The sequence below is a fragment of the Lepisma saccharinum genome, chromosome 11 (assembly GCF_977018435.1).
Source record: "Lepisma saccharinum chromosome 11, izLepSacc3.1, whole genome shotgun sequence".
Classification (NCBI taxonomy): domain Eukaryota; kingdom Metazoa; phylum Arthropoda; class Insecta; order Zygentoma; family Lepismatidae; genus Lepisma; species Lepisma saccharinum.
This window is the reverse complement of record NC_139239.1, coordinates 33,572,728-33,599,913: the sequence shown is the minus strand read 5'-3', so window position 1 is coordinate 33,599,913 and position 27,186 is coordinate 33,572,728. Positions and strand designations below refer to the sequence as shown.

At 36.0% G+C, this 27,186-nt stretch overlaps 1 protein-coding gene across 4 annotated transcripts; it reads right to left on the bottom strand.

Annotated features, from left to right (window-relative positions):
• Positions 1-1,368: 1,368 nt before the first annotated feature.
• Positions 1,369-26,941, bottom strand: amx (TM2 domain-containing protein 3 almondex). Of its 4 annotated transcripts, none has more exons than XM_083131751.1 (7): positions 26,816-26,941; positions 20,086-20,196; positions 16,219-16,319; positions 12,678-12,809; positions 9,975-10,096; positions 9,506-9,655; positions 1,369-1,830 (listed from the first exon to the last, which is right to left on the bottom strand). In XM_083131751.1, exons 2-7 carry the CDS (start codon positions 20,165-20,167, stop codon positions 1,695-1,697), a joined length of 723 nt encoding a protein of 240 aa, XP_082987877.1. In that variant the 5' UTR covers positions 20,168-20,196; positions 26,816-26,941; the 3' UTR covers positions 1,369-1,694. The 4 variants fall into 4 exon arrangements, with proteins under 4 accessions (XP_082987877.1, XP_082987881.1, XP_082987878.1 ...); XM_083131755.1 differs by having other exon boundaries at positions 9,506-9,649; XM_083131752.1 differs by lacking the exon at positions 26,816-26,941 and adding an exon at positions 26,634-26,750.
• Between the last annotated feature and the right edge of the window lie 245 nt (positions 26,942-27,186).

Below are 27,186 nucleotides of genomic sequence, written 5' to 3'. Positions count from 1 at the left end.
CATTACTTTCGGTACGACCCACGTACATGCCATCACTATTTGGAAGGATCTTGTGTAGTTCATTTTTCTTCCGCATTGTAATTTTGTGAACATTTCCATCAAATCAGTTCATCCTTTCCACTGTATTATGAGCACTTTTATTTCATCATATTATCACTTTTCCTCACGATTAGCCACAAGTGACAGAAAAGCGATGATAAATAAAATAAATTTAAAAAAAATCAAACATTATTAGGTGAATGTGGCCTCACACCACTGGCCTTACATGCAATCTTGGTCTGGCAAAGCCAAGGCCCTTGATGGCTTTCGGTGCTGAATCACCACCTTCCTCAAGGTCCTAAAGAGGAAAGTTTACTATCCTTTAAACCATTCCCCACGGCAGTATTATATTTTTAGTCTGTCCCCAGTAGAGGGGGGGGGGGGGGCTGCAGAAAACTGCACTACATCTCTGATAGTGTGTTGCGTGTCTTGATTATATTGATATCCATTATAAAATCCGTTGGTGGTGAAGCTCCCGACATGAAAATTCCATGGCAGGGGGGCAAAATAGCATAGAGAATTACAAGAGAATCTCTCAGCTGCAAATAAAGATATTCCAAAACCCTAGTAGTAGGAAAAGGCCGATAATTTCTACTATTGGTCCAATACCTTAATCATATTAATTAGTTGAACAGTAAATAAAAAAAATGTGCTGGGCAAGTTATATTACTTATTTCTATTGCTCTTGGCCTCTGTTCAGCAATGGTGAGCATAACATGCTATGAAGCCAGAGATCCTAGCTTCGAATCCTGGTTTAGGCATGAATATTTTTGCATTGGTCACACGATCAATTTCATGAGTTCATCATTCTCTCTCGACTTTGTGCTTAACCCAAGAGATAGAAAAGCAACGTAAAATAACCCAAATAGAAAAAAATAAATTCCACCTCCGATAAATGAAATAAAATTTTGATTAATCATATTTTAATAAAATTCTAATATCCATATAAATTGTACACACAACAAAAGTAATAGGCAAACTGTCCATGACCATTTTCATTCAGTTGATTTTTCAGAAAGTAATGATCAAAAGTTGAAATAAAAAGTTAACATGCAGACGGAAACATCTGCTTTACATCATCAGAATTCCATTTCTTAAAACAATTAAGGATGTAAAATAAGAAAATAAAGGAATGAGAAAGGAAGCAATAGACAATTTGCCTACTATTATCTTTGCGTTGTCTGTACTTACTAATATTCAAAGAGAACAGTAATGGGAAATATGTTACTTACATCTGTAATAAGAATTTTAAATTTATAACATAACTTTCAATATAAATCTGCATCAAGTTCATTCTTCATTATTAAGATATGAAAATAAACAACTATCTTCATTTTAAAAATGTGTTTATTTAGTAGTTGCAACAAAAAACTTGTATCCACTGAACACATATTCTATTAACATATACATCTTGTATTAATTTTCAACACACTGTAATAAATACCCAATCTGCTAGTAGAGTATGCTTATGGTTTCTTCAGTTGTTTTGTCTTTAAAAATACATGAATTATATACGTATGTACAGCAACACATTGTCTTTCATCCTTAAATCACTCACACACGGATCACAGTATATTTCACACAAATTCATTATTACTAAAAATCACAGTTTGTTGATACCAACAGACATCTGTCTCTATATCACTAAATGTCAATCATACGTAGAGAGATCCATCTGCAGGGCCTAGATATCGTATTGCTATCAGAATAACATCTACCAAAGTCCAGACACCTAGACCCCCAAAGCTGAAGAGTTTACCAATGCCTTCCTGCCAATGGCCTAGGTAAAACCTGTGTGGAAGAAATGAGGAAGAGCACTATGTATGTTTATCAATATATACACACACACAATCATAACCCACTTAAAGATATCGCAGCACCCAATTTTTACATTCCCTGATTTTATAATTACCTGCACACAGCAGAAGTCTGATTCAGGCACGGTTGACCCTTGAGCAGTGAACCTGAGTAATGTAGAGCACTCACTTTGAGAAGAGACTACATAATGCTTTAACATTGGCAATTTTTTTAAAACTTTTCTACATAATAAAATGATTTCATGATGGATGTAGTAAATGTAGTTTTAATATTGTGTTTGTGCAATTTCGTGTTTCTGCGTTGCTTATTGGATAGTTTTTTCCTTGATTAATTTCGAAGCCTCACTCACTGCCTTCATTCACTCACGATACGGCATCTGGGAAGGAGATCTCCAGATAATAATAATAATAATACTAATAATAATAAATTATGTATTTGTGAGTGTAGCATGACAGATTCTCTTTCTGAGAAAGAGAAACTGTGGTTCAGAAGCAATAAACTTTTCTAAATTTCTCGCCGGTTCATTTTCTCGGCTGCACCTCCACACACCACCGCTTGCAATGGTGAAATAATACAATGGCTGGCAGAAGCAGGTTGGTGGTAATGTGGCAAAATATATGCAGTCGGAGACTCTAGAAATGTAGTCTCCAAGAAACAGATATGCACAGTTCATGTTCTCATAGCAGCTACAGCAGAAAATGCCATCCTCTCTTGTGTTCTCTCTTTCAGTGCTACCCTGCGTAAATTCGATACATTCAACCTTAAATTTGTATCATTTTTCTCTTCAGAATGATTGCAACAGATGGGTGGGTAGCATCTATGGATGATGAGAGGAATAAAAGCAATATAATAGAAAAACAATGCATTAAAATGTCTTCTTTGAAGGTGGCAATATTTCAGTTAAACGAAAGTAAAGAATGGTGCAATCTTAGATACGAATTGAAGGGCTTGGGTGTACAAAATGATAAGTGACATTTTGATAATTTTTCAGTTACAAAGTAAAATGTGCCATCCTTCAATTTTCGAGTCAAATTGCCATGTCATACAATTGGCATTGGACTCAGTGACGCCTTCTGAAATTGGTAAACCCAACACGAAAACAATTTATTTAAAGTATAGTTTATAATAACCTTTTTTTCTTTATGAACTCAGAAATGACCAAAATGTCACTTACCATGTTTTACAGCAGAGCCCTTTAATTGACAACTGACAAATGTCATTGTCTTGTGTTTGTTAGTTTTTGAAGTGCTTAGATAATGATTGGGAAAATAAAAATATTAAATGATGCATTGAGTGAAGTGAGGAGTGGACTGTGTTTAAGATAAATCATTTGATCCAGTATGTGCTGCTATAAGCACAGGTAATAAATAACTTATTGTTAAGGCGACATTGGACCTTTGGTCCGCACCTGCACTCTTTAAGTTGTCCACGAGCATATGGATTACTTTTGCTACTGCCTAGTTATGTAGCACACCTTTATTTATTATAGGGATGAGCCGATATGAAATTTTGGCCGATACCGATAAAGTACCGATATAAAATTTACCGATACCGACATTCTACTGATCCGATATAAAATTAGAAATGGTCCTTGAAGAACCTGAAAGGTTCACTGACCTCTTTAATAAATGTGTGTTTCTAGGTGACTGCAGTGCAAAAGAAGTTGCATATTTAGCCATTTACTTTTTTAGAAAGTAGGGCATGGATATTATCAATATAAATTACAACAAAATGGCAGAATTTTGCACTAAATTATCAGATAATAATCGATATATCGGATCGGTAAAATAATCGGTAATTTTACCGATAAACTGATATGCCTATATCGGCCAATACCGATAGAGTACTGATTAATCGGTCTCATCCCTAATTTATTACAACTAAGTAGACAATGGTGAACAAAACCAACTTGAAAATTCTCCAGGATTTTCTAGGAGGAACTCTTAAGCAAATATAATTTATCAGAATTTAAAATGTAAATATGGTTTGAAATGAGAATTTCAAATTAGTCATCGCTGAGATGCCCCCCAGGTTCAGCAAACCTTACAACACGGATGTTTGGAATGTAACTTCTCCATTTTCACCACTACATTAAACTGGTGGCATATATACAGTAGATATTTAAAAAATATATATAATGAAAAATAACACACACATTTCCATAATCTATACCAAACATAAAAGTCCACTCTTGTTTATGTTAGTAAAATATATTTTAGAAGGGTACTTTCAATATGCAACTTGTTTATTGAGTTTATCTCTCAATCAAGAATGCTTAAAATTAGTGTCTCTGGAGGACATTACAGTTATCCCATTACACTCTAATCCTGATTTTCCACAAATAGAAGGTTGTAATGCTCCAGTTACTCTGTAGTTAACATATTTGTCTGCACTCTGCTGCCATCTATGATTCTACTAAGAGAAGGTTGTAATTTTTTGGCCTTTCTGTAGATAACATATTTGTCTGCACCCTGCTGCCATCTACAGTTCTAGTCCTGAACCATTTGGATAGATCCTTCCTCACATTTGTTTAGCTGTATTAGCCATGCATTTGTTTGTAGTGTCTGCCATCTGGTACCAAATTGATAACTAAGTAATCACAGGGTTCTTTTCTAGAATGAGTTAGACCAAGCCTAAGCAGGAATTGAAATTTACCTGGTGAAGTGATATAAATAAGTTTTCTCAGAAAATCAACCAGGTTAACTTGGCATTTGACTAACTCACATGGAAGAGAAGTTAATTTTGGGAACATCTGTTCCCATTGTCTATATGGGAGCAAAAGTCCCCCAAAATTAATAGTTAGTCAGTGAAGCATTAACATAGGGGGAAAAAAAACTCCTCAAAATAAACTATGTCTTATGCAATACATCATAAATTATAAATGTTCTTCAATATGGTTATGTCTGTGTCAACTGTCAATAACACGCACCAAGTAATAACTCGACACAATTAGCCCATCTATGTGGCTCTGAGAGGCGATAATCAATCAAAAGTGACCATACGATACCTTGGAAGACAATCTAAAATTTTCTACAAGTCCTACTAAGTGGCAGACACCTATTTCTCTCTGGGGAGTCAAACAATTCAAATTCAACAATGAACACATTTTCTAAAGCTTCGATATCTCCGAAACCATTCAAACTATCAAATACAAACTTTTGTAGGTTGAAAGGACCATGAATTTTCTACATGGTGCAATGTTCATGTTTTCAATAGTAAAAAATAGACACCAGTTAGAATTACAGTGACCTATACATTTAAACAACAAAGGTGCAAATACATTTTGTGGGTAAAATGCTTATAATGATAAGATACTAATTCATTAGTTATATTGATTTGCTTATTTAGGAAACTAAATGCTACATAAAGATAAAATTTCATGTATTGAAATCAAATTCAAATGCTAGTTAATTATGATACAAAAAATATATTCATTATCAATTTGTTAAAAACTTACAACCAATAAACTGAAAGATATGCCAACATACTGATTAGTGCTACTGTGCTTACTTAGTAAACGTAAACAACCTCTCATTTGTTTAAGGTATGCAAAGGACTGCCCTCTGGGCTGAAACTAAATATCCACAACAGGACAGTAATCAATCACTAGGGAGACAAATTTATGGTAAATAAAAACTGAGGAGAGAGGTAAATAAAATGTTAGATCAGCGGTATATACCAGCAGTGGAAAAAAAATAATTGGCACACACTTTTTCATCATGATAGGAAACAACATACAAAAGAGCTATAAATTGATAAACTATTTCATTTTTATATACTGTACACATACACAAGTACTTAGATTTCAACTGTAATTGCCAGTGGCGGCGATTGAGTGGGGCAAGGATAGTTTACTTTTCTTGCTAGACAAGGCTTAGTACTTAGAGGCCATAGTGCAGGGGTAAAGGAAGTGGGGACCCCGCACCCACCCCACCCCCAAATCGCCGCCACTGGTAATTGCACTGAAAAAAAAGAAGAATTTCACTTAACCACAGTTCTAAGTCTCGCTGTGCATATATACCGGATGGTCCAAAAGTCCCGGAACGGTCACATATCGTGAGAAATACATATCGAATTGGAAAACGAAAAAACACTTGTTTAATAAGTGAAAGAAAGCTATTCAATGATATCACACTTGATTCCCCACCCCTGCCTCCTGGGGGTGGGCAGGGGCAACTGTGAAATTTTAAATGGAAACCCCCATTTTGTATTGTAGAATCGGAAAGAGGACTTAATTCCCAGTCCAACCAGCTATCAACCAGCCTCCTAGCTCAATTAGGAACGGAAGATAAAACGTTCTTCAGCTGCAAGTGGTAGGAAACTTTAGGCAAACATTTCGTTACAAATCGACCGTTTGCACGCACAACCTCGATTGCCGGTTTTTGCGTATTTTCTACTTAATCTGATGATATTTCACGGTTATTCGCGAAAAAGCGTTCATTTCGTGGAAAAGCACACCTTTCGCATTACTTTGCAAATAAAACTCATGCATATTTCATCACTGGGGGTGTTGTTCAAAATTGCATCTTTTTTTCACATTTCGCGATTTCGCGCATCGCGAAAATTCAATGTCCCTATCAATCACCTATTTATATTTAAAAATGTCAATATACTACATACATATCAGATTGTATTTAATGTTAGCAATTGTGTAGTACAAATCTTTCCTCCCAGTTTTACGGATATGAAAGCACTATTGTGCAAAACAAATGGGACAATTACCTAACAGCACATTTGCACAGAATTAAAATTTATGAAACAGATGATTTTGTGTTTTGTATGCATACAACAACATTCAAGAATCAACTGACAACATTTACTAAAATGTACCAAATTAGCAAGCAGTATAAAATGAGAAACTTTAGTGGACTATACAAGGAAATAAGATATGAAACAGATTAATCACTCAGGTAATAGAGCAATGGAAAACAACCATGATCACTGTAGAGGTTTATTTTTCTCATGTAAAAAATGTTACCATGCTAATAAACAACTTTACGAAGTATACATAATATTATAAGTGTCCCTGCTGCATGTTTATTTAACGAAGCATGCTATTACATAAACAAAAGCTAAAGCTCTGGTTATCCCTTTTCATGAACTTATGATTGAAGAACTCGTAACATGGCAAATGTAAAATTTGCTGTATTCTCTACCCAGTCTACGAAGGATCTCAGAAGAGAAAGTAAAGCAGAATATAATTTTAAATAGCTTGTAATACGCCACTTGCTTAACATCATGGGTGCTCAAAGAAATAACTGAAAATTCAGCACATTGCTTCAAGGAGAAGCATCTATACCTTTCTTTTCAGTATTAGATGAAGATAGCATTTTAAAGTTCACGCACAAAACACATTAAGAGCTAATAAATTAGCTAAAACACTGAAAGTCTAAACAAACTAGATAAAGCACTGGAAGTTTAAACAAACTAGAGTTCATGCAACTTTATTATTGTGCCATAAATCCAAGGGATTAGAACGAAGTCGTATTCAGCCACTTACTGTAATGGTTGTGAACAATAGGAACTTTAAAAAGAGAGAGAGAAAGGTACAGGTCCCTGTAATAAAACATAAACTGCAAACATTTTCACCCATGCGCAGTGAATGCAATTTTATAGACTGGAAGGAAAGGTGCCTATTCTGGAACGTGAAGTTTTGTGGCCATATCGCTTTAATGTGAAAACCATTGGTCCAAAAGCTTCTATACATCTATCCCGCCCACCACATTACCAAAACAAACTCCCAAGTTTCTCCTCATAGCAGTTCAACACTGTGTATGTGTACATTGACAATTACAGAAAACGTCCATTATGTTCTTTGCACAACAGCTTTCAGACTGTTGCAGCACTCTATACGCTATGAACTGGCTGGGAGTATGTGTATAATACTAATACTAAAAAATACAGGAATAAATTAGAACATTCACACTATGACTCCAATGTGAATAGTTTAAAGTTGTTTATTGTGGTAAATTAGGCACGCACAAGAGATGTTCTACGTTGTTTATTGTGGTTTTAAAATGTGTAGGATGCAACAGGATACCATGCGACTTTGAAGTCAAAGCTCCCCCAAGAGAAAACCAATGCCAGATTTAATATCATTGAATTTACACCTAACATACTACAAAGTACATGGGACAGATGTTGAATACTGACATGATTTATTGTATCACCAGGACATCTCTTATTGAAGTGATTGAAAAAACAGCTACGAAACTGTTCTTTCTTTCAGTTTGTGCTATTCAATGGTGCATACATTGTGTACTTTTTTGTAATAGCCAATCAGTGTGTGCTACAATGGATGGGTAATGGAACTGCAACACTGAATCAGAATATTCACTGAAAGGAAAAGGAAACTCCTGATTTTTCACATGTGGATTCATTAGAGAGAGGTTGTGTGTAGGAATATTTTGTAGGACAATAGACAAGAATTCACAGAATTAAACTTAGAAGGCAATTAACAGTAATAATGCACCAGACAACTATGAAAATGCCATTAGCTGTGTACAGTGTTTTGACAAAAGTAAATTGCTGTGTTATTCAATTTGTTGTAGTTTGTAATTATCTTTCATGTATATTTTAATTTTGCTGACTATTTTGTCATTTTTGGCCCATTTTTTTTAAGGTTTTTAAGTATTTATTCAACCTAGTATTGAATCAAGACGTACTTTGGGTATGCAAAAAAAAACAACAACTGACTAATAAAAAAACTGAGGAAACAGGAGATAAATCTATGCCCTTCACAGTAGAGTCAACGTGTATTGTCCTGTAACATCAGAGGTACCAGCTCCAAATCCTGAACGAGGCATGGATATTTTCAATGTGCTTGCCCATATCTTTATCATTCATAACATCCTCATCATCATGATTAAACGAAGAGGTAGGGGAGGTAAAAATAAAAATAGAAGCAGCAGATAAATAAAATACTGATAGTGCCTCGGCCACAAGACTTCTCCCTTACAATTCCCCTTAATTTTTCATCAACTCTCCTTGTTCTATTTCTCTTTATTCAATGAAACTCCTACCTTAAACAACAATGAAACTGGAACAGGGGTAGATAAAAATATAAGTGGCTCTACAATCATTTTAAAACAAAATTCTTGCACACTGACATAACATGGTTGTATTGTAATTTACTGTATTCATGCACTGATAGCTAATCTAAGTAATTGCATATTGCTCAAGATTTGGCTTCATAAGAGTATCACTTTAGCTCTACTTTTAAAACTCTTTTTCATCCACCTTCCAAAGTACAAATTCCATGGCAAACTTGAAGTCAAAAGATAAGGCACATCCTCGTTTTAAGCTCGCATGAATTTTAACTTGCATGTTTACCTGAATGAATTTTAATTTCTACTTCACTGAAGCATATTTTGCTCACACAAACAGCTGTTTATTTTGGATTTGGGACTGGATAGCTTCCATCAACCCTTTAGAATCATTCTTACAATGCATGAAAATTTCTGGTTGGTGCACTTATTTTAGTTCTTTCATCAGATGTCACTTGTGTTCCCATTGTAACTGAATCATTTTTTGGTCGATTGATAAGCAATTGAAATAGTTTTCAAAAGTATTATTTTTTACATTAACTGATTGATAAATCATTCCCTACATAGATAAAATACTACAAATAAACAAGGTAAAATTATACCTGTCAGCTCCAAATCCTCCCAGTGTAATGCTCAAGGCCAAGGCTGTGCTCCAGCGATAACCTCCAGTCCAGTTACATAATTTATTTCTTGAAAATGTCCGATTTCCCATGCACAACACATCACTTTTTACTGTACAATTCGTCCTGTGCCAAAAAAGAACATTTTATTCTATTTTATGAGCATAATTTAACAGGCATCAAAATTTAATAAATACTTTGAAAGTATTCTAAGGATATTTTTTACTGACGAATAAGAGTTAAGCAAATAGATGTTCCAAATAGCACAGGCATGATTTCAAGATAATAGAAGTAATGGAAGTAAATTCCATGTGCTTTTAATTTTATGGAAATTAACACGAATGATTACAAAACCAAATTGTCTGAAAAAAAAAGATTTCAATAGAAAATGAACAGTACAGGTTCATGAGATTAGAAGAATAATGCATTTAAATAAAAATTTAATACTTACTTGTAATAGTATCTAGGAGAATCTACAGATTTACAGTGGGCCTTCAGTTCACAAGTCTGCTCCCAGTGATCTGTTTGGTAGCAGTATCTACACAAATAAGTGCGTTCAAAGGTAGTCTCCCCCTACAAAATATAACATCCTAATTATATCTGTAGGAAATAACACAAGAAAATTTATGTGGCACTTACAAAAAATAACGAAGCAATTTTTATGAAAATAATATTGAACTGGTAAATGAAATTTCCACTAGTATTAATACAAGATATAAAATTTACCAAGTTTACTCACAAAGTTTATGACCTAAAAAATACCTATCAATTAGTAACAATTAACCTATTTCATTAGATATTGTGACATAAACTTAAATTTTCTCATGAAAGCATTTGAATGATAAGACACAACTAAATTCTTGTTGGAAAAATAGAAAGCATGACAAATGCAATTGTTCTTTCTATTTGAAGCTGCCTGCATACTTAATCCTTCTGATCTCTGTCATTATCTGACACCAGGTACTAAGGAGATGCCTCGTTTCCATCTTTGTACTTGGGCCAAAGTAGAAAGATTGAAACTTTAAGGAGATTATTATTTTTAGCATCATCTTCAAGTCTTCACAACTTATGAGCCCTGTTCATAACTAATAATAATCAGAAATATGTTGGTAGTAGCATAGGCATGAGCAAGGGGGAGGGGGGCAATTGCCCCCTAATCACGGACAAAGGGACAAGGAAGATACATACTTTTCCATGGGGCGTATTACCCCGCTAGTGCTGCCCCCTCACAAAACACCACTTCAATTTAAAATTATTGCATTCCTGCGTCCCCATTACATAATAATTAATGTAAATTACTATGACTGAAATCAAATTATATGTGTGAAATATATACTTTTAGGTTGACCTTCGTTTTCGTAGGGGGGGGGGTGGTCATCCTTGTACCCTTCCAGACGTTGATGTCCCTATATTATTATACTTTCACCTAGAAATTTAGTGGAGAGGAATCTTATCGCTGTTATTAAACAATATTTTACTCTAAAAGGAAATGGTGGAACCACAAGGGGGCACAGGGCATTGCCCTTTAGCTCTTCCCAACTTTAGTCGGAAATCAATTGTAGAAGGGGGGGCAAACACTGTTAAATCAATACTCTTTTCAACTTGCAAAAAATTTGATCGAAAAATTTTCTTCCTTGAGTCCATGATTTTTCACGAACGCGAGGTCACCTGCTTTAACCCCTGCACCATCTCGTGCCCTCTTCTCGCTTTGCTGGCAATTTCTTTTCTGCAATGCTTCGTAAATTACCAGAGAGAAGCAACAACAAATAAGTACTTCAGACAGTTGCTGCTATAATATGTCGGTTGGTTTGGAGGGAAAGGAGCATGCACAGATGTCAGAAACAATTTATATAATTTTTGCTGTTGGTTTCTTATGGGGAGCATGAATATATTATGTAATGTATTTAATAATATGTTTATACATATTATACACACACACACGCACGCACGTGTACACACATATACTCATCAATGCAAAAAACTGAAACCGTGAGATAAAATGAGGTTTTTCTTTCCCGGCTGAATTTTCAAGGCTTTTGCTGCCTAATCAGAGGGTCTGCGCATGCCTATTGGTAGTAGTAATTACATTGAAACAGGTTTTCTGAATATTTATACAACTGATATCACCCTAAATAATACAATGGTAAATAAGTTCTGATATTTATTTTTCAATATCAAATGACAAAGGATTAACTTCAGTGTCATGGATACAGCTAAAAGTACAGTACTTAATGTCTACTCCTTACAGCTAAAAGTACTTAATGCCTACTGGTAACAAATTTAAGAACTGAACATAACATACAAAAATACACAACCAGCAAAAAATTATAGGAGTTCGGGAGAAAGAGGAAAGACAATATATTTTGCAGGATCAAGTAAAATTCACATATTTGGTTTTTGTGACTTCCTGCCATTTTTGGCTAATTGCTATTAAGAGGATGAATGATGATATGATAAAATTGATGAAGAACACACAAAGAACACCCATGCCCAGGCTGGGATTCAAATCCAGGACCTCTGACATCGTAGCATGCCATGTGAACCACTCTGGCACAGAGAGTTGGTGAAATATCTATTGTTGTTTATCTGATACAGAAGCATAATTCTAAATTAAATGCTTAAGACTGTTTATATCTGATGAAGGGAGAATCGTGTAGGTATTTTTGTAAAATGACATTTCTAATGGATCAATAAAAATATTTTTACTGGTCAATATTTTAATTATTCTGAGATTAATGGAAAATCTATGCAAGCAAAAGGAAATTTTTACCCAGGAAAGAAAAACTGTAAAAAGTAAAGTAAAGCAAAGTGTTCCCCTGTGCTTAGCACCACGCCATGAGGGCGTATAGGGGGTGTGGGGGTAACGCCCCACACTTTCTTGATCCGGTCGTGAGTGGGGGTGATGTGATCAGCACCACGGTGCTTACTGGTTATGGCACACTGCCTGGATGTTTTCTGTGTTGCTGGCAAGGGATCAAAGAAAGTTCTAAAAAATGGTTTAAGAATTGTAGATGAAAAAATACATATTTAAAAGTCTAAGGAGTACATGATATAACATAATTAACATTTCACTTCAAAAGACTGATCATTCTTACAACCTGTACTAATTACATAATCTTATGTACAACTAATATATAATTTTGTTAAAACTCACTGTGCACTTCACACGGGCAGTGCAGTTAACTGGGAGTTCCTCTCCATAATTGCATGACTCATCATAATCGCATTCTATGCATGGGTACCCAAGTTTGAAACATTCCACACCTGAAGGACAAGCCTCTAGATGCTATGTGGAAGAAAGTTTACATGAATCGTATATATCAGTACAAGCAGAAAATGTTTATAGAATTAAATAAATTAGCTTACAATTTATAATTTTCAAGCACAAATACAGCATGTCCATCATGAGACTCCAACATTTAGAAAGTTTCTTTCTTTTTCATTTCAGGTCATACTGTTGTTCGCGATTCCAATAGGAACAGAAGCAGAAACTCAAAAAGTTTACGTGGTAATGTTGTAGTTCATGCTAAAACAATATATTGTTTCTAAAATGGCATTTCCAAACGAGCATGCACAGGTTGTGTGGTGGCATGCAGAAATCCATTATTCGAGTGCACTTTTGTCATGTGTACGCTCAGTGGCAGTGAGGGAGCGCAGTTGCCCCCCCCCACGTTTTCACCACTTTTGCCCCCGCACTATGCTAAATCTTATCTACGAAGGGAAATGTACTGACTTTGCCCCCCCCCCCCTAAAGTTTTGGGACCCAATCGCCGCCATTGTGTAAGCTACAAGAGTTAAAGACTTACTGGACTTAAAACATCGCATAACAGATGCCATACACTCTGTCACAGTAGACATGCTGAACAACACATGGCATGAAAGTGACTAGAGGTTAGACAATCTTCGTGCCACCAAAGGTGCCCATGTGTAAGTGTGCTGAACTGAATTTTATGAGTTACACTGAAAACTTTGTGAGTTACATTATCATTTTCATGTATAATAATGATGGTATACAAATTTTCCTTTCCACTATATTTGTTTAAAATGTTGGCCTCATGGTAGACACCCTGTCATGGTAGACACCCTGTATTTATCGATGAGGAAAAAGAGAATAAAACTGTGTTTTCATGTTCTGTAACCATAGTGTAACATATTACAAGAGTGAAATGAACCTTAAAAGTAAAAAAAAAGTGTAGGACAGACTGTATACAGCTAAAATTTGCATGAGGTATCAACTGTTACTTACAAAACGGCTTCAAAGCTGCAACACTAACCAAGTGAGCTTCAAAATACCATTTTTGTTATTTTCAAGATGGTGCCTCCTATACACAATTGCACCAGTGAAGAGGAGTAGTTTCTTGCCCTCTGTCAGTCTAAAACTTACAGAAATTTCTCGGCAAATGAAAATTCAATATCGCTGTGCATGCTTACCACACCAGCAAGTTTACTAATGGAGGAGCAAGTTCGACAATGGCATCATTTCGCAGACAGATGGGTGGAAAGGCCTTTACAGTGGTTCATAAGTGACTGCATGTGTACCCCAAAAACGTATTGTTCTTGAGGTATACAGGTACTAACTCAAAGTTAAAAATATATGTAGATGAACAATAGGTCTGTGCTAAAATGCAGCAAACTTGTGCAACCCTACATACAGAAATCTACCAGATCAGAAACAAAAACAAATTAAGGCTTTCATTTGACTCGCCCTTGCATGTTGTGCAGGAAGTTCCACAGAATATGGCAGCTGAATTCATTCGTACACACACACACATGGTCTCAGCGTACGAGACTGTGTACAGCGATGTCCAGCATTGCAGCATGAAGTGTGATCTGTTTTCTGCATGCATATGTAAAGAACTACATATTAGTTAGCTACATGTGACTAACTGTGCACATGTAATGCCATATTCTAAAACATAAATAAGAACATACAATGCGTAAGTGGACATACGTATATATATAAAAATGCATAAGTGATAGTATTTGATATAATTTCAATTCGAACTCCTACACACATTCTTACATTTGTTTATACGTGAATATATGGTGCGTGTGTGTTTGTGTGTGTAGATATAATGTTTGATGGTGCATTTCTTGTTAAAACCAACCACATTACATTTTATACAAATAAAACAAATAAACAATGTTTTAATTGGCAACATTTCAGCTTTACTTACTGCTCAGAGCTTTCATCAAGCTAAATGTAATTTTACAATAATTTAACTCTTTCGCTGCGGTCGTCGCATTTATGCACAGCACGCCAGGTGCCTTCCTCTGCGGAAGTCGCATTATTGCGAGTTCATACTTACACTTGCTGCGGGTGTCGCATTTCCGCAGTACGTCGCTTTTAGTAGCCTTCAGACATCTGTTGATACTATTTGGAACTATTTGAACTTGTAGTTTTGTTTATATCCGTATGATGTCGCTAATTACGCCTCCGTTTAGAATACGAGCGTTGAGTGCTCTGACATGTCAGTTTCAAATGCATGATCGAATGTAAACAACATGGCTTCGTCAAGTCGTCAACACTTGTCTGATAATGATGTTACTCAACTGTTAAATCAGAAGGTGAATTAAATTGTGACGATAATAGCGACAGTTTTTATGAGACTTCAATTGGTGACAGTGATTGTGTAGTGTCTGATGAAGAATTTGTACCGCCGTCCATAACATCATGGAGCAGAGTGCAAACCAGCATTGATCTAGGTGCGGGAAGTTCGACACAGCCAAGTGCTAAGTTACTTGGTGACAGTACAGTATTTAGCACACCATTTTCTTGTTTTATCAAATATTTCCCCTGCTCAGTATTTGAACACACAGCAGAACAAACTGAAGTTTTCACCACCCAGTATCTTGATACTACTTACGAATTTCCACGCCACTCCACCACTCTGTGTCATCCCGTGTTTTGAGAAATACCATACCATCAGAGACTACAGAATGGTTTGCCAGTGCAAGGAATGACTTTTGTAATTTCTCTATAACATATTTTGCAATGTAATTTTTTAAAATTATTCTTTGTAATTTTTTTTTTCAAAATTTCAAAATATTTCAAAATTTTTCAAAATATCATACCACCAGGGACTACAGAATGGTATTCCAGTGCAAGAATGAATTTTGTAAGTTCTCTCTCATATATAACGCAATGTAATTGTGAAAACTATTTGTTTATAAAGAAAATATTTTTTCAAATTTAATTACGCAGCCAAGGGATATTGTGTGCCAGAGAATTCCGCAGCGAAAGAGTTAACATTCGTGAATTCAGTGAAATTTCTACATAATACATTTCCTGTGTTGTAAGGTATTTACATCTCTATGCTGGGAGAAATTAGGCACCATCGAATTCAACAGTGTTTCAAAGGCAACAGATCCTGTTGTAATAGCACTCTCAGACAATTCCATGCAGGTGAAACAGCAAGAGCGAAAAAAAAAAAAATAGGCAAAACCAGGGCTGGCTCTGAAGCTCAGTTGGTAGAGAAATGGCATGGTATGAAAGACCGTTAGGTTTGAGTCCTGGTTGAGCCTGCATTATTTGCTGAAAGAAACATCACACTCAAGTGATGACAACAACCTGCATCTTTTGGGGTGAGATCATACGCTGTCTGTGCAATGTGCTCAGTCACTTACATAACATGATATTCTATCAATACTTTGACATATTGTATACATATAAATAATAGAAATTCAATACTTACAATACTTGGTTTATTACTTCGTGAAATGTTTTTCTTCTCCACACCATGTCCACTAGGTCTTGGACCTAAGGTACTTGTTTGGATTGTGTTACTATCCATTTCTGTAGTAAAAAAAAGATGACAACTCACAACGTATGAATGTGATTGAACACAATATTTACCTTGAGTGTACAGATGCATGTATTCTATCACAATTCAAACATATGTGTGTAATATCGTGCATTGAAAAAGGACCAAAACTAACATGATATTCATCTGGAATTCACTACCACGTAATTTTTACAGTAAGTTTTAGATGCATTTTTTATCTTCTTCATCACATAAATAATTTCTAGATTTGTATGAATTTATCACAAGCAGACTACGAAAGACGGTATATGTTGAAATACATGATGAAAATAATATGGTCATCTTACCTGTCAGAAAGCATGCAGAGCACACAAAAATAAAACTTCGAAAGTCCCAACATTTTGCCAGCTTCCTCTTAGACAATGCCAGTGGAAGTTGAAGAAACACTGAAGTTTTATTTTTACGTGTGTTGTGTATAAGCTTGTTTTTCTGCTTTCTGACAGGGGAGATGAACATGTTCTGCTCAACATATGGTGTTAGAATCTATTTGCGTGAATAAATAATATTAGTCAAATTCCTTTATATTTTCTCAAATGTATACTCAGAATATAGAAAAACACGCATCTGTCTTCATGATATAATACTCAGAAAATGTTAAATGTATTCAAATATTTCTTTAAAAAAATTATTACAAGAGACATAAAGTGGTCTTACATCCGGTTGTGCATTTACATGACACACAGTTTGGTGCAAATTGCACTTTGTGGGTTCTAAAAATTAAGGCTCTACTAACTTTACTAAACAATAATTATGTAGTATTTAGGATTTTCCATTCACAAAACTAATTCTGATTTGATCTTCAATAATAACAATGATTTCCTGTTCATATAATGCAAAATGTAGTTTCAAAAAGTCATCTAATGTCGAATTATAGATTCATCTTGACTCCTCAACTGTGTGATCCACACACCTGTTAAACTACGTTCATTGATGTTGGTCATTAGCTGTGCAACTAATTTTCACACGCATATCAATTCTGGCAATGGAATTTATGCTCACTGGCATACAGCATACAAGATTGAAACTAAATATTAATGTTACAGGAAGATGACCGTATATGTCTACATATCACACTTACCTCTGAAATATTAATAGTGAAAAACATATTTACTCCTGTTTGTACGTTTCATTACTTCATCGTCATTGGAATAACCTAAAGATGTATAATTTTCAGTTACGCCTGTAGTTTACATTTGAGCTTTGCTGATAGCTAATAAAGCCATGGACAATTGAGGCTTCGGTGCTAGTAATTTTGCTGCCCTGGGCGGTGGTGGCAGATGGCACTCTCCCTTTCGACCCCCTTCCCCTGGTCATAACGCAGCAACGGCAAATTGAAAATCAATATATTCCTAAGTAAAACATCAAACTATAAAATAATGAGATTTATTACGCTACAAATCAGTACTAAGCACAAAAGGATATCTCGCTCGACCACAGTTAAACTTTTAAAACTGCGACACTAATTTGATATAATTATTATATTTTATGAAAACTCTCTCTCTCTTAAACGTATCTTAAATGTAACCAGTATTAGGAAAGAAATGAAGGCTTGACTTCATATGTTTATCGTTGTAGGTCTGTGATATATGAATGGATTTTTAAAAGAATTTCATGTAATACTCCTGGATCTTTTGCGTGGGTGATCTAAAGTATGAATTCTTTCCTGTGTTGTCCCCGTATAAACTGGCTCTGGGGTTCACCCAGCCTCAAATTAATGGGTACCTGGGGGCAACCCTGGGAAGTAAAGGGGGCCGGAGAGTGGTTCTGATCACATCACCTCCAAAATGGCCGAGATCAAAAATGTGTGTGGCCCTACCCCCACATCCCCTAAATGTGCCTTCAAGACATGGTGCTATATCCACAGGGAACTTTACCTTTACCTTTGCATGTAATATTTTTTTTCGTATAATGCTCCCTTGCATAAAATGGAAACAAGCGTGTTTCAGACATGATTGGCTGAAGATGGTATTTTTATTAGCCTTAATTAAAAAAACAACAACTTTGTTCGCCACTTTCCACGGTTACCGACAAAGTTAATAAATTCGAAGTTCTACACTCACATTAGGTGCAAAATCATGACCCTTGATCAGTTTAAGGTCTCCCTTGGTGTAATTGTTTTATTATAGCCGAAAGCACTTTTAGTTCATCTTTTAATTCAGTAGCCTTCATATGTTATCATTCCGGCAAGTTTTCTACACTTTTCAGACAAAAGATCAGATGGCATTTTTTTATGCTCACTAATATCATAAAATAAATTGAAAATTCACTATGATGTTTAAGCTGCTCAAATCTTTCACCTTAGAGATAAAATAATCGTCTAGGATCTGGTAATAAAAATCAACTTTGTACCGTTTCATCATACTGAAACTGCTTCTTCTTTCGATTTTGGCCCTGTATAGTGTTGCCCATCTTTGGATCATCTATGTCTAAATTCGATGCAAATTGTTTCTCATCAACCAGGACTCACAGGTCACCGGTCCCCGATGCCTCCACGAGTGCAGGGAGGGAGGCTTTGCCAGGCTGCCAAGTGGCATCCAAGAAACTTTGAAATTTTTCATCATTCCTGCTTTTTTCAAAGCACTGATACGTTTGCAAGAACACATCGTAGATAAATGTTTTGAAGACATTCACATTACGTGGAGTAAAAAGTCATACTAGATAACTAGTTAGCAAAGGAATGTAAAGCCACACAACTAGTTTGCAATACACTGAGCCTCATGTGTGAACATTTGGATAGTTTTATTGTTGGCAATTATTTGAAGGAGCGCATCATAGATCTTCCCATTTGATATCTCAGAGGAGTAAAGGCATCGAGTCTGCTTTCCCACCTTGTGGCACTGAGTGCTTTTAAAGTGATAGTACTTATATGTTCCTTCAAAACGGTGCGTTGGCATATATCAACTTCCAAGTTATATAATATAACAACTTTCAAGTTTTCAATAGGCTTATTTTTTTTCTTCTTCTCTTCAAATTTTGCCACCCTGAAAATTTGCCGTTCTGTGCGGTGGCATGGTCCCCCCCCCCTTTCTGCCGGGCCTTAGGTGCACACCCACACACAATGATTTAAAATGACACAAAACATACATTGTCATTGAAATAACCAAAATGCATATCTAAAAAAATCACGATTCCTGAGATACACCTTTTGTATATTCCAATGTTGGTGTGTAAGTCATTCACTTATAATTGAAGAACTATGGAGCCTCTCCCAACTTGGTGCTGTGCAGACATAAGTAAATATGTTTCTGCTTATACAAGACGAGCTGTAATGGTCTCTGGGATTCTAGTGTAGCACTACATTTTAACAGAAAGGGATAGGGTAACACAGTGCATGGTAATCAATAGTCTCCAATTATTGTTTGCACATGCACATTGGTACGTTGTTGGTCTGGAGAGGAGTTCTAATCAGCTAGTATAGCATGAGGTTTGTGTTTTGGAGTATGCAAAACCAGAGTTCATTATTCTTGGGAAAATATAATGGGTTGCTGTCTCTCTCAGATGTAATGCAAGAGCAAAAACAACCTTATTATGGCAATATCATTCAGGTTGCCCAAGCAATGCTGGAATGAGTGTGGACTGAAATGGACTAAAGGATAAACAATTCCTTTTTTATCACTCTTTCCATACAATATCCCTTTTTCTTACAACATGGTGGTACTCTAAATTCCCAAAGACCATTAGGTCTCATTCTGTACGATGGACTTTCATTACAGTTTTTGAAGGACAGTGTGTACATACCATTTTGAGACTGATTTGCTAATCTGATCAAAACAATGAAGTGTACAACAACACACAACATCCTCTCCCATCTGCACTCCATTGTATCTTCCTCAACATTGAAGGGATAACCTTGAATTGCAAAGAAAATTATATTAAAACTTTGTAATTATTATGGGAAGTACAAAAATTCCACTTCCAAAATAGCTGGAAAATGATATTGATAGTTGTAACCACATTCTGGGAATTTTCATTATGTTATACAGTACACTTGTTCTGGAGAAATGAGATTACACTCTCGTAAAAATACAAGGGTCGTCCAAGGTTGACCAAGACTACTGTGTGTAAAAAATTGATGAATACTTGTGGCATAATAAAGCATGCAGAGGACATAACCTAATCCTTCATCAGTATCCAGCACTCGGCAAAACACATATGGCACACACACAGAAGTTGCAAAACACAGTTCGATAATCAAATTTCTTGTGAAGAAGAATGTTAAACCAGCACAGATTTTGAGAAGCTTACAAGCACAGTATGGGGAACAAACAATATCACAGACAAGAGTGTATGAGTGGTGTCAACACTTTGGCGAAGTATGAAGTTAGTGATAAGTGACCTGCATGGACATGTTCCTCCAACATTAGTGAATTTTTTTTTGTCTTAAAAATTTTGGGTAAGATTTTACAATACCGGACAATTCCCCGATTTCGTTCATATTTCGCATACTCAATAATTTAGGGTTCCTAATCATGAATCTGCAGTTAATATTTGGCACTCACGTGTGGAATTTCCAAAAAAAAGGGGGTCCGTGATCGCAACCGACAATGCATGATTGCTCATTATGTACCGGAAGATTTTGTGTTTCTACGAAACTTACATTTTCTTACGGTGCCCCACACGCCATTCACGCATAGTCCCACACACCATTCACGCATAGCCCCACAAACCCTTCACGGTAAGGTTAGGTTAACACAGTTATACTTCGTTTCTTCAGTATTAGAAACACAAAATCTTGCGGTACATAATGAGCAATCATGCATTGTCGGTTGCAATCACGGACTCCCTTTCTTTGGAAATTCCACACGTGACCGCCAAATATTAACTGCAGATTCGTGATTAGGAGCCCTAAATTATTGAGTATGCGAAATATGAAAGAAATCGGGGAATTGTCCGGTATTGTAAAATTGGGTATAATTACAGAATACCGGAAGTATCTCCGATTGCTTTCAAATTTGGTATACTCACTAATTTTGATCTCGAAATCACGAATCTGCAATCACGGACCCCCTTTCTTTGGAAATTCCACACGTGACCTCCAAAATATTAACTGCAGATTCGTGATTAGGAGCCCTAAATTATTGAGTATGCGAAATATGAAAGAAATCGGGGAATTGTCCGGTATTGTAAAATTGGGTATAATTACAGAATACCGGAAGTATCTCCGATTGCTTTCAAATTTGGTATACTCACCAATTTTGATCTCGAAATCACGAATCTGCAGTTAAAAATTGGCGGTCACATCTAGAAAATGCGAAATACTGTGCATAAATTACCGCTATGATTGTCGATACACTAATGGTCACCATGTTTGATGATGTGAACAAGTGAAGTTCGCTATACGTTCCATGGAGTGTTGCTTTACATGTGACAAGATGGCATCTTCAGTAAATCTGGAAAACATTCAAATAGCCCCACGAACCATTCACTTAGGCCCACGAACCATTAACGTAAGGTTAGGTTAGGTTAGGCAAGCATAGTTAAAATTCAGGGTATTCATAAACATAGTTTCTGAACACTAATCATTGCAAAAAATTGTTGTTTCCTTCATAAATCAACAGTGTTTACTTCGTTCACGGATCCCCTTATTTCTACTAGACGTGACCGCCAAATTTTAACTGCAGATTCGTGATTAGGACGGCAAAATTAGTGAGTATGCCGAATTTGAAAGCAATCGGAGACACTTCCGGTATTCTGTAATTGCTCCAAATTTTGTTTTACATAAAACTGAAACAAAAAAATATGAAAACAATGTGGTTGACAAATGGGTCCTGCACCCCCCCCCCCCCATCCACACACAGCCTGTATTTTCTGTGAGAATCTGCTTCTTTATTGGACCACAACTCTAGCTTCAATAAGCACATTGTATTTTTGTTATATTGGATTTCTTGCCTGCTTTAAGTTATTACCACCTCAACCTTGTTCCTATTTCTTGGGCCACTGAGCAAACAACTATGTAATACAGTGACATATGTCAAAGCAATCAAGAAAATTCCAACTGTGATTGTAAATAATCCCTCTTGGACCCCGTCCCCCCTCTTCCTATGGGTCATTTGACACTTCACTTCTTGCATTCGGAAGTATGTAGCTTCATGGGTGTAGTGTGCCTCCCTACATTATTGCCACCGGGAGGAGATATCATCAAAATCATTTTGAGATATTTAATCTTCAGCCTAACCCAAATGGTTTCAATATACATTCATTGTTATTTTAAAGTAAATGACAAAACAATCACAAAATGACAATGACAAAATGTTAGCTGGGGGTATGTTTGATCTAGCCTTGGGGATACAGTAAGACTGCAGAATATGGGCTGCTTAGGAGGAACGCGGTTCATAATTTTTTGGTAATGTTTTGTAGTTAGTAATAGGGAAAAGTAAGTTTGAAGGTGTGGAAAAATCTTTTTCTGGTGCTATTATAGTATAAGGGAAACACCTATAAATCATATATTTCGCACTTTTTTACATTGCTAACATACTATTTTGGAATGCGGAACATTTCCTAAAGTGAACTAATGCATTTCTAACTAAGATAATGTCTATTTCTTACATTTTTGAGTACTTACTGTTACTTGTTATTTCGATTCTGTAACACATTATGGCGGGCGATAGCGTACTGGTTCAGGGCACGTTGTGCGAGTGTTTTGTCGATTTATGCAGTATTGCAACCTCGTTCACTAGAAAATACCTACTTCCGTGCCCGGATTTAAAATTATGCTAATACATCGCAAATCATTGACGTTAACCTCACAAACCATTGACGTTAGCCCCACAAACCATTGACGTTAGCCCCACAAACCATTGACGTTAGCCCCAAAAACCATTGATGTTAGCCCCAAAAACCATTCATGTTAGTCCCAAAAACCATTTTCCGTTAGGTTAGGTTAACTTAGGTTAGGCAAGCATAGCTAAAAAAAATAAAAACAAAAATAAAAATACTCGACAAGTCATGTTCTAGTGAAAACACGGCGAGGCTGAAACACTGACTATGGGGTTGTGTCATCTTAACACATGGAACATTGTACTCTCGTGCAGAAAGCAAATGGCGGCAGCAGAAACAGCGTGTCAGACAGAGATTTTCACAGAAAACGACCACAACGCTACAGAAAATGATTTCCGTAAGTACTTTCTCCTGTAAATTTGAAGAAATCAGTTTCCCTTGTACAATAATGTTACACTTTTTCTTTAAAAATAACGAGAAATATGTATCCAGGTTGGGTGCTCTTGGAAGGAAAAAGTGACATGGTGGTGCACATTCCTGCACAAATCTAGTGAAAGCAAAAAATACCTACGTTGTTAGGTAGCTAGGTTTAGTTCTCTTAGCCTGAATAATAATTTGTCATCGTATTTATGCTAATGAAACCTAACCTAACAGGCCTAACCTAACCTTGTTGGCATTCCTCGTCGAAATAATGAAAGAAACTGTGCGTAAACAATATGGACGCGAACGAATAGAGAAATGCATTGCTTTTAGTAGCAGGAAAAGCATTTTTCATTTTATTTATGCTATTGGAACCTTACCTAACAGGCCTAACCTAACCTTGTAAGCATTCCTCGTCTGAAATAATGAAAGAAACTGTGCATGTGCGGGTGGAATCCGGAGCAACAAATCAACTCTAATTCCGCGAAACGAAGGGTCTCACTTATTGCAGAACACTTGAGCAACCTTGTGTTCTGACATCACAGGAAAAAGCATTTTTATTGTAGGCTAGCTTGGTTTAGTTCTCTTAGCCCAAAGAATAATTTTTCATTGTATTTATGCTGATGGAACCTAACCTAACCTCGTAGGCATTCCTTGTCTGACGTCGGAACACAAGGTAGCAAAACTCTTGTGCGGAGAGGAAGACCCCGAAACAAATGACAGCAACTGTGCGTAAACAATATGGACTCGAACGAATGGAGAAATGCATTGCTTTTAGTAGCAGGAAAAACATTTTTTACGCAATAATATAATAATAATCGGAAAATGGAAGTAGAAGGTACGTACTTTCAGGGGATATAAATTTTGTTTGTCTATTTAGAGGAAGAAAGCAGCCCATGTTCTGCAGTGAGAACGTGGATACTCTTATGGTTTAACATGGTGACAATTGGGAGGATGCTTTGCAAAACTTTTGATATTTGGGGGGCCCCCCAAACATCCCCCATCACTTCGAGCACTGCAAACACCAATTTAAATGTACTTAGCAAATGAAGTAAATACTATTAAAATAATGTATCGGTAAATATGCGATATCGCCCGAACGGATTTCTTCAAATTTACAGGAGAAACTACTTACTGAAATCAGTTTCTGTAGAATTGTCGAAGTTCTTCGAGGTATATTCATTCTTTCGCGGAAACTGAAAACTTCACCATAGAATGTTGCAGAACAAGAAACAATCAATTTTTATGTAAGGAACTTGCATTTTCTGTAAAGCGACAACATTATGCCACTGTTTCCATTATGTACCTGCAGATGGCCCGAGCGTCGAAAGTCACGTGGTCTCGCCAGTGTTTTGGTCTCACTGCAGAACATGCATGAGCTGCTTTTTTCCTCTAAATAGATGAACAAAATTTATATCCCCTGAAAGTACGTACCTTCTACTTCCATTTTCAGGTGTTATTTTTCCGATTACTATTATATTATTGCATGTAAAAAATGTTTTTCCTGCTGCTAAAAGCAATGCATTTCTCCATTCATCCATATTGTTTACGCACAGCTGCTGTCATTTGTTTCGGGGTCTTCCACTCCGCACAAGAGTTTTGCTATTATACCTTGTGTTCAGACGTCAGACGAGGAATGCCTACGAGGTTAGGTTCCATTAGCATAAATACATTGAAAAATTATTCTTTGGCCTAAGAGAACTAAACCAAGCTAGCCTACAATAAAAAGGCTTTTTCCCGTGATGTCAGAACACAAGGTTGCTCAAGTGTTGTGCGATATGTGAGACCCTTCGTTTCGCTGAATTAAAGTTGATTTGTCGCTCCGATTCCACCCACATACGCACAGTTTCTTTCATTATTTCAGACGAGGAATGCTTACAAGGTTAGGTTAGGCCTGTTAGGTAAGGTTCCAATAGCATAAATAAAATGAAAAATGCTTTTCCTGCTACTAAAAGCAATGCATTTCTCTATTCGTTCGCGTCCATATTGTTTACGCACAGTTTCTTTCATTATTTCGACGAGGAATGCCTACAAGGTTAGGTTAGGTTCCATTAGCATAAATACAATGACAAATTATTATTGAGGCTAGGAGAACTAAACCTAGCTACCTAACAACGTAGGCATTTTTTTGCTTTCACTAGATTTGTGCAGGAATGTGCGCCACCATGTCACTTTTTCCTTCCAAGAGCACCCAACCTGGATACATATTTCTCGTTTTTTTCAAAGAGAAAAAATTTTCCGCACCTTCAAACTTGCTTTTCCCAATTACTAACTACAAAACATTACCAAAAAAATTATGAACTGCATTCCTCCTAAGCAGCCCATATTCTACACTCTTACCGTGAATGGTTTTCGGGGCTATCCGTCAAGAATAGAATAGAATAGAATAGAATACTTTATTAGTCATTAGACAACATGATTGCAATAGACTTCGTCATAATAAGTATATAAATACTAATATAAAAAATTACAAAAGAAAAGAAAATTAAAAACACATATTAAAATATTACGCATTCAACAATACAGTTTGCAAATTACACTACATGTTATATTACATAATGAAGACGAAAGTAGGTATTTTTCGGTTAACAAGGTTGAAACACTGCATACCCACTCCAAATCGACAAAACACAAGCACGACTGCACGCCATATTGTCTGTTACCCAAGCATAACTAGGAAGACAAATAATGACTTGTAATATGAAAAGTTAACATTATTTTATGGAAAAAGGAATAACTTCACCTTAAAGAATCTTCCGCAATACTGAATATGTAGGTATCAATGCTGAAATTAAGGAAATAAACGAGTGAGAGGTGTTCGGGCCTTATCAGACAAGTACAAAATCTTCCGCAATGCAGAATAGGCAAGTATAAATGCTAAAATTAACGAAATAAACTAGTGACAGGTGTTCGGGTGATATCGCATCGTTACCAATGTATCAAACCGTTTATTCTGTATTGTAAGATGCGATAGGAAATGTTAGATTAATCCCTGGATGGAAGGGGGTGAAGATATTTCACTGCGTAACAACATAATATCCAATGTGATTATTTAATAACGAACGCACTTTGTTTAACAAAAATATGCATTTCTTACTATTTAGTAGCTTCAATTTGCAATGGAAAACATGAATGGTCAGTGTACAAACCAGCACAAGCCACTGATGTAATACGTTTTTAAAAATAGATGAAATTAAATTCACACAATATCTATCTTATCACGAGAATTCACACGGAGATCACAGATATGTCAGCATAGCAAATCAGGACATAAATAAATAAATAAAAAAAATATCCACACATGTGAACAACAGAAGATTAAGGTACGAACCATCAAAGCATGGTAAGACCACATATATGTAACTAAAAGATGAAATCACTGCATGTATGATAAAGAAATAGTTATATTTATATTAATATCAATGAAACAACAAAATGATTACAGGAAGCAGCACAGACGAACAGCCTAATCTACACTCTATATTAATAAGCAATTCTACATAGCACAGAAGTAGGCTTTGTCCCCCTCCCACATAATCACGCTTACTCTCTCTCTCTTTCTCACACACACACACACACCCACACACTTTACTTAAAATATCACTCGCGACGCGCTCTCTCTCTCTCACTCACTCTGGATGGGATCAATCTGTCTCTCTCCGCCATTTCTTTAAATGTAGAATGACTCATTATCGATATCCA

What these genes read in the sequence shown, in the direction of transcription:
- amx (XM_083131751.1), bottom strand. Translation starts at nt 20,167, where the DNA reads ATGGAGTGCAGATGGGAGAGGATGTTGTGTGTTGTTGTACACTTCATT. An exon ending in AGCAAATCAGTCTCAAAATG is followed by an intron (nt 16,320 to 20,085) that starts GTATGTACACAC and finishes TTTTTACTACAG; the next exon opens with AAATGGATAGTAACACAATC. An exon ending in TCTCCTAGATACTATTACAA is followed by an intron (nt 9,656 to 9,974) that starts GTAAGTATTAAA and finishes TGTTCTTTTTTG; the next exon opens with GCACAGGACGAATTGTACAG.